We start from the raw sequence: 13498 nt of genomic DNA, 5'->3' as shown, positions 1-13498 counted from the left end.
GTAGCTTAGAGGATTTAATGTGTGTGTTTCATCTGCATGCCTTTAACTTTTTGTTTTCTTTATTAATGATCTTATTCTCATACAAACAAATTATGTTGAACTTGGGACCCTTACCAAGAAACATGGCTATTTATTTGAAAGGCAGAGTTAGAGAAGGGTGGGGAGGGAGAGAGGGAGAGATACCTTCTATCTGCTGGTTCACTACCCAGAAGGCTGCAGCAGCTGGGGCTGAAGCCAGGATCCTGCAACTCCATTGGTCTTGCATGTGGGTGTTAGGGCCCTAAGTACTTGAACCGTCTTTTCCTGCTTTCCCAGGCCCATATGGGATGGGTGTTGCAGTTTGTGACTTTACCTCTGTGTGACAGCGCTGGTCCCTGCAAGGATGTTCCTTTTTTGATGATGCACTGGGCTAAACTGCCCTTTGCAGCAGTGACGTCTCAGGAGGGAGCACTGGTTCCAGTGCACCTGCTCCACTTCTGACCCGGCTCCCTGCTAATGTGCCTGGGAAGGCAATGGATAACGCCCCAAGTGGGAGACCCAGATAGGTTATGGGCTCTGGCTTTCACCTGCCCAAACTGTGACTGTTGTAGGCATTGAACAGCATATGTTGTGGGAAGTGAATGAGCATATGGAAGATCTATCTTTCTCTCTCTCTATCTCTCCCTCTCTTTCCAATAATTAAGTAATAGAAAACAGGATGTTATTTTAGGCACGTAAAGTTCTGTGCAGTTGTTTCAGTTGCGTGTTGTGTGTATACATACTACACATGCGTGCATGTATGTATGCATAGGTACACAAACACATGCCCATTGCCAGGCTGTTATCATGAGAGCTGTGTCTGTTTGAAGGAAGTAAACACTGTAGAACATGAGCTCATCTAGCGTGTTCCTGTACGCTGACCACACACAATCGTTTCTGTGTTTTCTCCTCCTCCTGGTCTCTGCTTCAGACCTGAAGGCTTTGTCCGGATTTCAGGGTTGCACGGTTTTTTCTTCATAGGTGGCAGGGATTTTGGGGGGTTTGGTCGTGACTTCGCATCTTCAGCGACATTGACCTTAGTAACATTTCTGTTTGCTGATGACACTTTAAATAAAGAGTAGTTGGTGTCCGCCAGATGTGGCTCAGCTTCTACTTTTTTTTTTTTTTTCATTTTAAGATTTATTTTATTTATTTGAAAGAGTTACAAGTTACAGGGAGAGGTAGAGACAGAGAGAGAGGTCCTCCATCTGCTGGTTCACTCCCCAGATGGCTGCCACAGTCAGAGCTGTGCCAGTCCGAAGCCAGGAGCCAGGAGCCTCCTCCGGGTCTCCCACGTGGGTGCAGGGGCCCAAGCACTTGGGCCATCTTCTACTGCTTTCCCAGGCCATAGCAGAGAGCTGGATCAGAAGTGGAGCAGCTAGGACTAGAACGGCACCCATATGGGATGCCCGTGCTTCAGGCCAGGGCTTCAACCCGCTGTGCCACAGCGCTGGCTGCAGCTTCTAAATTTTTTTAACCCCGATTGTAACTAATGGGATCTTTTTTTTAAACATTTTACATGTGAGCTATTTTTTTTTTTAAGATTTATTTATTTGCTTGAAAGAGTTACACAGAGAGAGGAGAGGCAGAGAGAGAGAGGGAGAGGTTTTCCATCCGCTGGTTCACTCCCCAATTGGCTGCAATGGCTGGAGCTGCGCCAATCTGAAGCCAGGAGCTTCTTCCAGGTCTCCCATGTGGGTATAGGGACTCAAGGACTTGGGCCATCTTCTACTGCTATCCCAGGCCATAGCAGAGAGCTGGATTGGAAGAGGAGCAACTGGGTCTCCAACCAGCGCCCATATGGGATGCTGGCGCTTCAGGCCCAGGCATTAACCCGCTATGCCTCAGTGCTGGCCCCATTAATGGGATCTTAATAGTTTGTTTCTAATGCCATTTAATCACCTTGCTGCAATATCATATAAATATATGTTTCTATGTAGATTTGCTTTATGAACAGTTAAAACACACTTGCATATTTTAAAAAAATTTTCAGGAGTGTATTTAGTTTGGAAAAAGATTGAGCTTTAGGAGTTGATGGTTAAAAATATTCCTTTGAGGGCCTGAGGAAACTTCTTGGGTGATGGATACATAAAGCTACTTCACAGTGCATATTTTCCCTGAACTTTTTGGAAATCCCTTGTTTTTATCATCTTGATTGTGAGACAGTTTCATGCATACACACACACACACACTTGAGGGGGCTTCAAAGTTTGTGAAAAAATGGAAATAAGAGTACACATTTTCAGGGCCAACGTTGTGGCTTAGCCGGTTAAGCCCCTATGCCAGCAGCATCCTATGTGGGCCCCGGTTGAATCTGGGCTGCTCTATTTCCAATCCAGCTCCCTGCTAGTGCGCCTGGGAAAGCAGCAGAGTGTGGTTCAAGTTCGTGGGCCCTGCATCCACGTGGGAGGTCCTGAAGAAGCATCTTACCTACTGGCTGCAGCCAGGCCCAGCCCTGGCAGTTGGGGCCATTTGGAGAGTGAACCAGAGGATGGAAGATCTCTGTCTCTCCCTCTTTCTCGGTAACTCTGCTTTTCAATTAAATCAATAATTTTCTTTTTTTAAATGGAAATTTTTTTCATGAAATTTTTTTTTTTTTAATTTTTTAAAAAAATTTTTTGACAGAGTGGACAGTGAGAGAGAGAGAGAAAGGTCTTCCTTTGCCGTTGGATCACCCTCCAATGGCCGCCGCGGGCGGCGCACTGCGGCTGGTGCACCGCGCTGATCCGATGGCAGGAGCCAGGTGCCTATCCTGGTCTCCCATGGGGTGCAGGGCCCAAGCACTTGGACCATCCTCCACTGCACTCCCGGGCCACAGCAGAGAGCTGGCCTGGAAGAGGGGCAACCGGGACAGAATCCGGCTCCCTGACCGGGACTAGAACCTGGTGTGCTGGTGCCACAAGGCGGAGGATTAGCCTAGTGAGCCGCGGCGCTGGCCTCATGAAATTTTTTGAAAAAAAGATTTATTTATTTGAAAGGACAGAGTGGGAGAGACAGACATCTTTGAACCTCTCGTTCACTCCCCAAATGACCACAACAGCCAAGTCAGGGCCACATCAAAGCCAGGAATCGGGAGCTCCATTCAGATCCCCCACATGGATGCTGGGGCCCCAAGCACTTGGGTCATCTGCTGCCTTCCCTGGCTGCGCATTAGCAGGGAGCTGGATCGGAAGTGAAGCAGCCGGGACGTGAACTGGGGTTCTGATATGGGTCACCCACATTTCAGGCAGCGGCTTAACCTGCCACGTCACAGCGCCAGTCCCTTCCAGGAACCGTTTTGAAGTCTCCTTTGGCATGTTAGAACTTAACAGATTTTATGCTGTGTGTTGATTGCGTGTCAGATCTTGATAGAGTGGTGAGAGGTGTGTCCCTTTGGCGGCTGACCCGTGTGTTGTGAGAACGTGTGTGAAGGGAACGTGTATTTCTCCCTGACCGTTGTTTGCGTGCAGGTCTCCAGGCTTGTGAACGAGGTCTACCACATGTACAATCGGCACCAGCACCCGTTTGTCGTTCTGAACATTTCTGTTGACTCAGGTGAGTGCCGCAGAGGCAGCACCACAACTGGCGCCCTCCTCCTCATTTGGAATCACAAAGCTCTGGTACGACGGGCCACAGGGTGATGTGATTTTGTTTTATGTCGACTTTCCTGTTTTCTAATTAACGTTATGCTCTTTGTATTATTAGGAAAATAGGATTTATTTATTTATTTTTTAGAATTTCAACCAAAGGAGAAAGATTAAAATATTTGCCCAGGGCTGGCACTGTGGCGCAGCAGGTTCGGCTGATTCTTGCAATGCAGACATCTGATATCAGCATGCTGGTTAGAGTCCCGGCTTCTCTGCTTCCAGGCTGGCTTCCTGTTAATGCTCCTTGGAAGGCAGCAGGTGATGGCTCAAGTACGTGGGTTCCCACCCCCATGGGAGACCTGGATGGAGTTCTGGGCTCCTGACTTTGACTAGGCCGACCCTGGCTGTTGCAGGCTTGTGGGGAATGAGCCATTGGATGGAAGATCTTTCTTTGTCTTTCTGTTTCTGTCTCTCTGTCTTTCAAATAAAATGAAAATAAAATTATAAAAAAAAGGAAAGAAAACATTTTTAAAAATTGTTTATTTATTTACTTGAAGAGCAAAGTGACAGAGAGAGCTTTCATCTGCTGGTTCACTCCCCAAATGGCCGCAAGAGTCAGGGCTGGACGAGGCCGAAGCCAGCAGCCAGGAGCTGCATCCTAATCTCCCACAGGGATGGCCGGGGCCTGGGGTTTGGGCTGTCTTCTGGCTGCCTAGGTGCGTGAGCAGGAAGCTGTATCAGAAGTTGAGAAGCTGGGACTTGAACTGGCAGCGTTCCGATATGGCACACGGGCATCACAAACTATGCCACAATGCTGGCGCCCCAGAAAGAAATTTAGAAATAGGTGCCTGTACAGGCTCTTCAAAATATTCATGGAAAAGGACTTTTTTGAGAAAGTTATGTGTAGGTTTCTAAAACATTTTTGTACAAAAGTAGTCTTTTCATTCCGTTTACCCATGACTCTTTTGAAATAACCCCATATATCTTTAATTATTTCCTTAAGAAAAGTACGCAGCTGTAAAATACTGAGTCGGTGTTTATGGCCATCTGAAGGCTCCTTCTGTGTCGCCTTCTGGATGTGCACATCTGGCAGCGATGCAGTCCGTCTAATTTTTATGCTGGATTCAGCAGTGGATGAAACAGCCTAGTTTGTGTTTTTCTCATGTTACTCGTTTTCAGGCATTCTCCCTTCATCTTACAGTTTACACCTTCACATCTTTGTCGTCTTTCAAAAATTGCTCCTTTCCTTGTCTGAAAAAGCTAATTTTACATTTTTTTGAGTAGTAATCCAGATACCATCATGTTTTCAGTAGTGCTGTTGGTGAAGCTGTAGGTGAGTGGGGAGATTTCCATTGTTAAAGGTGAGTTTAAACCTGGGTGTTCTGTTTTTTGACTTAGAATGTGTCGACATCAACGTGACCCCAGATAAAAGACAGATTTTACTGCAAGAGGAGAAGCTCTTGCTGGCAATTTTAAAGACCTCTCTGATTGGAATGTTTGACAGTGACGTGAACAAAGTGAACGTCAGCCAGCAGCCGCTGCTGGATGTTGAAGGTAAGAAAAACACACTGACCCACAGCTTCTAAAGCTCTCAGCTGTTGTGATAGTTTCCTTGTTTCTTGCGAGGTAAACTTTTTTGACCTGAAACAAAGACTTTTAGTTTAGACAGAAGATGTGTCACTCTGGAGAGTATGTGGTTGCAGGTTTGTTTGTTTCTTTTTTTCTTTCTCTCTCTCTCTTTCTCTCTCTCTTTCTCTTTCTCTTTCTCTTTTTCTTTCTTTCTCTCTTTCTCTTTCTCTCTTTCTCTTTCTCTATCACTCTCTCTTTCTCTATCACTCTCTCTTTCTCTCTTTTTCTTTCTCTCTTCCTCTTTCTCTCTTTCTTTCTCTCTTTCTTTCTTTCTCTCTCTCTCTCTTTTTCTCTCTTCTCTTTTCTTTTCTGTTCCTTTCTTTCTTGGAAGAGTTACAGAGAGGCAGAGGCAGGGAGAGAGAGAAGTTTTCCATCCACTGGTTCACTCCCCAAATGGCTGTAATGGCTGGAGCTGGGCTGAACCACAGCCAGGAGCCAGAAGCTTCTTCCGGGTCTCTGACATGGGCCATCTTCCACTGCTTTCCCAGACCACAGCAGAGAGCTGGATTGGAAGTGGAGCAGCTGGAACTAGAACCAGTGCCCATGTGCGACCAGGGCTTTAACCCGCTGCACCATAGCCCCTTCCAATGACTTTTTCATTTCAGTTATTGAACTTTCCAACTCCCGAATTCCTATTTTTAAATAATTCCTCTTTCTGTATTGCTGTTTGGTAGAATGTCTTTTTTTTTTTTTTAATTTTTTTACCTTTTTACGTCTACTTCTGTAGACATGGTGTCATATTTGAACATATTTAAAACAGCTGATTTTAAGATCTTTGCCCAGGCTGACGCCACGGCTCACTAGGCTAATCCTCCGCCTGCGGCACCGGCACACCGGGTTCTAATCCCAGTTGGGGCACCGGATTCTGTCCCGGTTGCCCCTCTTCCAGGCCAGCTCTCCGCTGTGGCCCGGGAGTGCAGTGGAGGATGGCCCAAGTACTTGGGCCCTGCACCCCATGGGAGACCAGGAGAAGCACCTGGCTCCTGCCTTGGGATCAGCACAGTGTGCTGGCCACAGCGTGCCGGCCACGGTGGCCATTGGAGGGTGAACCAACGGCAAAAGGAAGACCTTTCTCTCTGTCTGTCTCTCTCTCACTGTCCACTCTGTCTGTCAAAAAATAAATAAATTAAAAAAAAAAAAAAAAAAAGGATCTTTGCCCAGTTAAGTCCTTCTTCCAGGAATGTCCATTGACTCTTTTTTTCCCACCACACTTTTGTTTCTTTGCGAGTCTCATAAAGTTGTTGTTGAAATCAGGTCGTCTTGAATCACAGAATGTGGCCACCCCAGAGATCAGATCCTCTCCCCTTGCCAGGGTTTCTTTTTGTTGTTTGTTGAATATTCTGAAGAGAAGAAAATCTCTGTGAAGCCTCTTTTGTCTTGAGTATATGGCCGCCAAACTCTGTTTCCTGTTAGGGTGTTGTTTGGCTAGTGGTTGGCCAGAGGTTTCCTTTGATGCCTGAACCCTGGTGTTTGCTGGGGACTCTGTGCTGGCCAGGGCCCACCCTCAGTGCCCAGCCCTGCCTCAGCCTCCACTCCCTGTCCCCAGAGCGCCTGCGGGGGGCGGAGCTTGGCGTGGCCCTGCCTCAGCCTCCACCCCTGCTCCCAGAGCGCCTGCGGGGGGGCGGAGCTTGGCGTGGTCCTGCCTCAGCCTCCACTCCCTGCTCACAGAACACCTGTGGAGGGCAGAGCTTAGCGTGGCCCTGCCTCAGCCTCCACTCCCTGCTCACAGAACACCTGTGGAGGGCAGAGCTTGGCGTGGTCCTGCCTCAGCCTCCACTCCCTGCTCACAGAACACCTGTGGAGGGCAGAGCTTAGCGTGGCCCTGCCTCAGCCTCCACTCCCTGCTCCCAGAGCGCCTGCGGGGGGCGGAGCTTGGCATGGCCCCAAGTCCTTCCCGGGTGCACAAGTGGCCTCCAGATTGCCAGGTTAGAGCGGAATTCTCCAGAGTCCTGTCGTTCTCAAGCTTTGTCCTGTAAGTTGATGGCTGGGCCGTGGTTGCCCGCCCGTCACCCAGTGCCTCCAGCTGTGGAGTTCCCCAGTTGCCCTGCGTTTGTTCATCAGAGGCCCGCAAAGACAGGGCTTTTTGCACCATGAACTCTGAGCCAGGATCATACAGGCAGCCTCGCGGGTGGTGTCCCTATAAGCACCGGGCAGGCTGCGGGATGGTCCTGCACTGGGGTGGGTGCCCAGCCCGGCCCCCACCCGCTGCCGCCACTTGACCACAGTCATCTTGGATGGTTTTCGGGACTGGTGCAGGGCTGGGAAGAAGGGGCTGGACTGGGCCATTTTTCTTGAATAAGTGTGCCCCAACTTTTCATGAACTTCCAGAATTCTAAAAAAGTTGGCTTTTGAAGTTTTTGCCAGTTTTCTCCTTCCTTGTGTGGAGGAGTGTTTCCGGCAGTCTGAGCTGTTCTCCCTGGGGTCACCCCTGTGCAGGCCTCGCTGAGGGCTGGCCACAGAGCTGATTGATGTCTGTGGTGTCACACGCGGTTGTGACTTCACGGCCTGGTCAGAACCGCACAGCCATCTGTTGGCTGCGTGCGTCTGGGTCATGTGGGAGAGGGGCTGTGTGGGCCCAGCATCCTCGCTTGGCGGAGGGAAGAGCGCTGCTGGGTGCCCACGCTTGGGTTTGGGAGACGTCCCAGAGAGCTGGACGTGGAGGTTGTGCCAGGTCTACTTCCGCCGTGAGCATTTGAACACCCGATCCTTGTGAACGTTTGTCGATTGCGGTTGTGCTGAGTGCTGAGGCACATATAGTGTCTGCCGGGTGGTGGTTGTGGAACAGCATCCTGTATTCAGCCATTTGTGTTTTGTGACCCGCCTGTCCCATCCTGGTGCAGTCTGACATCCTTCCCCATTGCTGTCCCCTTAGGTAACTTAATAAAAGTGCACACTGCGGAAACGGAGACTCCTCTGCCCGGGAAGCAGGGTAGCCCCGCCTTGCTGAGGGCTCCAGGAGGGGAGCAGAGAAGGGCGGTGTCTGTGTCCCGACTGAGAGAGGCCTTCTCCCTTCGCCACACAGCAGAGAACAAGGCTCAGGACCCAAAGACTCCGGCCCTGAGTCCCAGATGCAGGCCGCAGGAGACAGGAGTGCCACCGCCTAGCACCTCAGGCCCCAGCCCTGGCCCCAGCCGAGGCAGGCCGGGCCCTCGGGCAGAGGCTGTGAGTCCCAGCAAGGGCCCCGGAGACCACGAAGGCCTGGCGGGCACAGAGGAGGACCCTGGGCCCAGCAGCGCCCCAGCCAGCTCAGGGGAAGGGCTCTGCGCCCTGGACTGTGCAGCAAACTCCCCGAAGGATGGGCCCCCGCGGGAACATGTGTCGCCCTGCGAGGGTGAGACAGAGTCCGACGGGAACTGCCACGAGCAGCGTGAACAAGCTCAAGTTCGACCTGCACCTGCTGAGCTCTCGTCCCCGAGCGCCAAGCGTCGGAGGAAGGATGGCGCTCCCTCCGGCCCGGACCTTCCCTGCAGGCCGGGTGACAGACAGGGCGGGCCGGCGTCTCAGCTTGATGTGGCGGTGAAAGTCCCTAAGCGAGTGGTGCCCCTGGACTTCTCCATGAGTGCTCTAGCCGAACGGGTGAGGCGCCTGCTTCGCCGAGAAGAGCCAGGTGGAGGCGAGCACAGCTACAGGAGGTTCCGGGCGAAGATCTGCCCTGGGGACAACCAGGCGGCCGAGGAGGAGCTGAGGAAGGAGATCAGGTAGCGCTGGCGTTCCGCGTGGTCCTCGCACACCTGGCACCTCTGCCTGCTGTGCTCGGACACTACCTGGGTGTGAGGGTGACCCAGCTCCACAGACTTCCCTGACCATGGACTCAGCGCATCCCAGATGGCCTTGCGGCCCCTCCCCCTCCTCTCCCATTCTAGTGCTGGAGTCGGGAATGCTTTCTCCATCCACCAGCTGCTTCTCATTGCCTCTCTATCATGTTAATTTTCCCCCCTTTTAGCTTGTTTATTTGAAAGGCAGAGGCAGATGAAGAGCCCCCATCCACTGGGCCTCCACGGGTGCCTGCCTGCCTGAGGCTGTGCTGCAGCCAGAGCCAGGGCTGGCCACTCAGTCCAGCGACCACACTGCGTGAGCCGCCACTGCTGCCTCCCGAGGTCTGCAGCGGCCAGGATCTGGAACTGGGACCCAGAACCAGCAGTCAGACCCAGGCACTCTGATACGGGATCAAGGCATAGTGTTTTTGTTTTTGTTTTTTAAAGATTTATTGAATTGGGCCAGCGCTGTGGCATAGGGGGTGGAGCTGCAGCCTACGACGCTGGCATCGACATACAGCTGCCAGTTTGAGTACTAGAGCTCTGCTTCAATCCAGCTCCCTGCTGACACACCTGGGAAAGCAGCAGCAGATGGCCCAGGTCACTGGGCCCCTGCACCCACGTGGGAGACCCGGAAGAGGCTCCTGGCTCCTGGCTTCAGCCTGGCCCATTCCTGGCCATTCTGGCCATTTAGGGAGTGAACCAGAGGATGGAAGATCTCTGTCTTCCCACCTCATTGTATCTTTGCCTTTCAAATAAATAAGGTAATCTTTTTTTGAAAGAATCAGCACTCATTAGAATAATAATTTTTCATTTATGATTTACTAAATATTCCTTATATATAAGTATAAAAATACTAAAATATATATAAACTTGTGTGGTAATACACTGGAATAAAATATATTTATCTTTTTTTAGAGATTTTATTTTTTTAAAGATTTGTTGATTTATTTACTTGAGAGGCAGAGTTACAGAGAGGCAGGGCAGAGAGAGAGAGAAAGGTCTTCCATCTGCTGATTCATTCCCCAGATGGTCGCAATGACTAGAGCTATGCCGATCCGAAGCCAGGAGCTTCTTCAGGGTCTACCATGCAGGTGCAGGGGCCCAAGGACCTGTGCCATCTTCCACTGCTTTCCCAGTCCATAGCAGAGAGCTGGATCAGAAGTGGAGCAGCCCGGACTCTAACTGGTGCCCACATGGGATGCCGGCACTGCAGGTGGTGGCTTTACCCGCCACACCACGGTGGCGACGGCCCCCGGTAACATGCAGTTTTAGTGGTTGCTGCTTGGAGATGAAGCAGCGTGACGTCTCCTGCTTTGTCCTTACAGTTCCCGAGTGCTTTGCTGTGCAGGGTTTTATTCATGGTTTCATAGGGTTGTTTTTCTACTTCTGTGAAGACTGTCCTAAGTTCTTTGATAGGAATCGCTTGAAATCTGTGCACCTCTTTGGCCCCGTGGACATTCCGACAGTACTGGTTCTCAGGCCGCGAGCACTCTCCGTTTCTCTGTGTCCCCTTCCGTTTCTTTCCTCCTTGTCCGGAGCCCTTTCACCACTTTGGGTTTATTCCTGGGCACTGCATTTCCATAGCTGTTAGAAAGGAGACTGTGGGGCGGCCGTTTGGTGCCGTGGCACCTCAGTATGGCGAGTGGTGCTGTTTTGTCTCGTCTTTTTTGTTGAAGTCAGACTCGGAACTCCATCCAGGTCTCCTACGTAGGTACCAGGGGCCTAAGCGCTTGGGCCATCATCTGATGTCTCCCAGGTGCATTAGTAGGGAGTTGGATTGGGAGCAAAGGAGCTGGAACTCAAACCAGTGCTCTGTTATGAGCTGCAGGTGTCCCAAGAATGACTTAAGCCCCTTTACCACAATGCCTGTCCCTAGCTGTGATTTTTTTTTTTTTTTTGACAGGCAGTGTGGACAGTGAGAGAGAGAGAAACAGAGAGAAAGGTCCTCCCTTTTGCCGTTGGTTCACCCTCCAGTGGCCGCCGCGGTTGGTGTACTGCGGCTGGCGCACCGCGCCGATCCGATGGCAGGAGCCAGGTGCTTATCCTGGTCTCCCATGGGGTGCAGGGCCCAAGCACTTGGGCCATCCTCCACTGCACTCCCGGGCCACAGCAGAGAGCTGGCCTGGAAGAGGGGCAACCGGGACAGAATCCGGCGCCCTGACCGGGACCAGAACCCAGTGTGCCGGCGCCGCAAGGCGGAGGATTAGCCTAGTGAGCCGCGGCGCCGGCCCCTAGCTGTGATTTTTAAAAACAGCCATTTTTAAACATTTATTTATTTGAAAGGAAGAGTTAGGGATCTTCAGTCCACTGGTTCACTCCCAACATGGCCGTCCCAGCTTGAGCTGACCTTACCCAAAGCCAGGAGTTTTATCTGGTCTCCCACGTGGGTGCGGGGGTCCAAGCGCCTGGGCCATCTTCTACTGCTTTCCCAGGAACACGAGCAGGGAGCTGGATGAGAAGTAGAGCAGCTGGGACTTGAGCTGGCGCCCACATGGGATGCCAGCACTACAGATGGCAGCTTTACCTGGTATGCCGCAGTACCAGCCTTCCAAAAAGCAGCAATTTTAATGAGTCAAACATTTCTTGATCTCCTCCTGTTGTGGGTTGTGGATTACTTAGGGAGCTCCCGGGGCGCAGCAGCGCCTCTGGCCGTCTTCCAGTCCTGCTCCCGTGGAACTGGGGGCCCAGGAACCTGCAGGTGGTTTTGTGAACCCTGATCCACAGTGGCCCTGGCACTGGTTCTAAGCTCCCAGATCACACCTGCTGTGTGGCAGGTTCTTTTCCTAAGACACGTGTTTCAGGTGAGATGGGGCAGCCAGGAAAGACAGGTGATGTTTATTTTGAGTGACAGCTTAGTATGGCAAGTTGAAGTTGAAGTCAGGTGATGGTGTTTTGTGTGGTAGCAGATGGCTGTGCCAAGGATCCTGGCGCCCTAGGCCTCCAAGCCAGCAGCTTGGGCTCTCCTGGGGGGAGCCTGGAGGCGGCTGGGAGAGGTGGGATCCGTGCCAGTTCCCAGTGCGTGGGCTCCAGATCACCTTCAGGACCTGGAGCACTGTTAGACTGTCGGTGGAGGGCGTTGGAAGGACACATGGAGGGAAGCCCAGGAAGCTCTTCCTTGCTGCTGGTGCCCCCCCCCCCGCCCGCCCCCCCCTTTCCTCCCTGGGCAGCCAGCAGACCCTGCATCACTCACCGTGGCAGCTTCTCTCTGTCCGAGGGCAGAATCCACTCCCACTCCATGCCTCAGCAAGTGGGGCCTCTTCCAGTGGTCCTGGGAGCCACGCTCCCTCATCCCTAGAGGCCACGGCTGCTTCCCCGTTTGCCACTCTCTTGTCTCAGAAGTTAACCACCTTTCACTAGTTCGTCAGGCCTCCCCGTGAACTCTCCAGTTCACATCAGTGCTGTGGCTTCTCCAACCCTTGATGGGACTCTGACTGATACGGAACTGGTTCAAGGAGACCCTCAAAGCCAGGCTTTGGGGATTGGTTTGGTTGTATCCTGGCTGTGAGCTTGGTGCTGAGCTCCTGGTCCGTGGGAAATGGGAGGTTGGTAATCCATGGCACGCAGAGGCGGCACAGCTCATCAGACTGTCTCCTGTGGCAGACCGTGAGGGAGTGCCAACGGCAGCAGGGGCGAGGAGCACAAGCACCCGCTGCCCCCAGCATTGGCCTTGGCTCCTGTCTTCCTCAGCTCGAGGCGCTGTGTGAGGCCCAGGGAGCCTCAGGGGCAGCGCCGACGGCGCCACAGGGCTGCTCTTGAGAAAAACCAGCTTTCACAGGGTATAGCGGCTGCAGATGCACAGTGTCGCTTCCTCGTGTGCAGGGTCAGGGTGCTGCCTGCGCCGCGTCTGTTGGTTTCTGTCGTGTTTGTAAAGGTGTTGGATTTTGGATGCGCCTGGCGTATGTTAGAAGCACTGATACCCAGCACTGGGCGGAAGGAGCTCTCGGACGCTGTTGGTGGGAGCGTCCACTATTGCAGACGTCCTGTCGCAATGACAGCTGTGTGACCGGGAGTGGGCAGGTGCAGGAGTGTGTGTGTGTGTGTGTGTGTTGCAGCTTTGTGTCTTTACTGAAATTGGAAGCAATTTCAGCAGAGAAGTTGTTGGGCCAGTTTTGGCACCTGTACGTAGAGGAGTCACATGTAGCCATGAAAGAACGAAGCAGATCTGTGTGTGAGGATCTGGAAAAATACCTGCAGTGCCTTGTTCACGTGACAAAAGTAGAGCGGTCCGAGGAATTCAGGCTCCTTCTTTTCCCCCAAGAATCCGTGTGTCGACAAAGATCTGGAAGAATGTATCCCAGATTGGTAACAGTAACTAATGTCTTATCTGGAGAGTTGGGTAAATGCGTGATTAGTGCTGTCTTTGGGAGCTAGGTTGGCGGGGGGAGCATTTGGCCTTGCAGTTGAGATGCCCACCTTCTATGTCAGGGTCCCTGGGGTTGGGTCCTGGCTGTTTCCAATTCCAGATTGCTGCTGGTGTGCACCCTGGGAGGCAGTGTGGGGAATGAGCCAGTGGGTGGGTTTTCCCTG

General features: G+C 52.0%; 1 protein-coding gene across 3 annotated transcripts in view; it reads left to right on the top strand.

Annotated features, from left to right (window-relative positions):
- The window catches only part of PMS2 (PMS1 homolog 2, mismatch repair system component), a 30837-nt gene that overhangs the window by 10476 nt on the left and 6863 nt on the right, over positions 1 to 13498 (top strand). For all 3 annotated transcript variants that reach the window (XM_062180851.1, XM_062180848.1, XM_062180849.1), the window contains 3 exons: positions 3468 to 3552; positions 4983 to 5138; positions 8086 to 8911. In XM_062180851.1, coding sequence (XP_062036835.1) covers positions 3468 to 3552; positions 4983 to 5138; positions 8086 to 8911 — 1067 coding nt within the window. The remainder of the gene's footprint in view (positions 1 to 3467; positions 3553 to 4982; positions 5139 to 8085; positions 8912 to 13498) is intronic.

Source organism: Lepus europaeus, chromosome 21, assembly GCF_033115175.1.
Source record: "Lepus europaeus isolate LE1 chromosome 21, mLepTim1.pri, whole genome shotgun sequence".
Lineage (NCBI taxonomy): Eukaryota > Metazoa > Chordata > Mammalia > Lagomorpha > Leporidae > Lepus > Lepus europaeus.
Note: the sequence above shows the minus strand (reverse complement) of the source record. Positions and strands in the feature narration are given on the sequence as shown.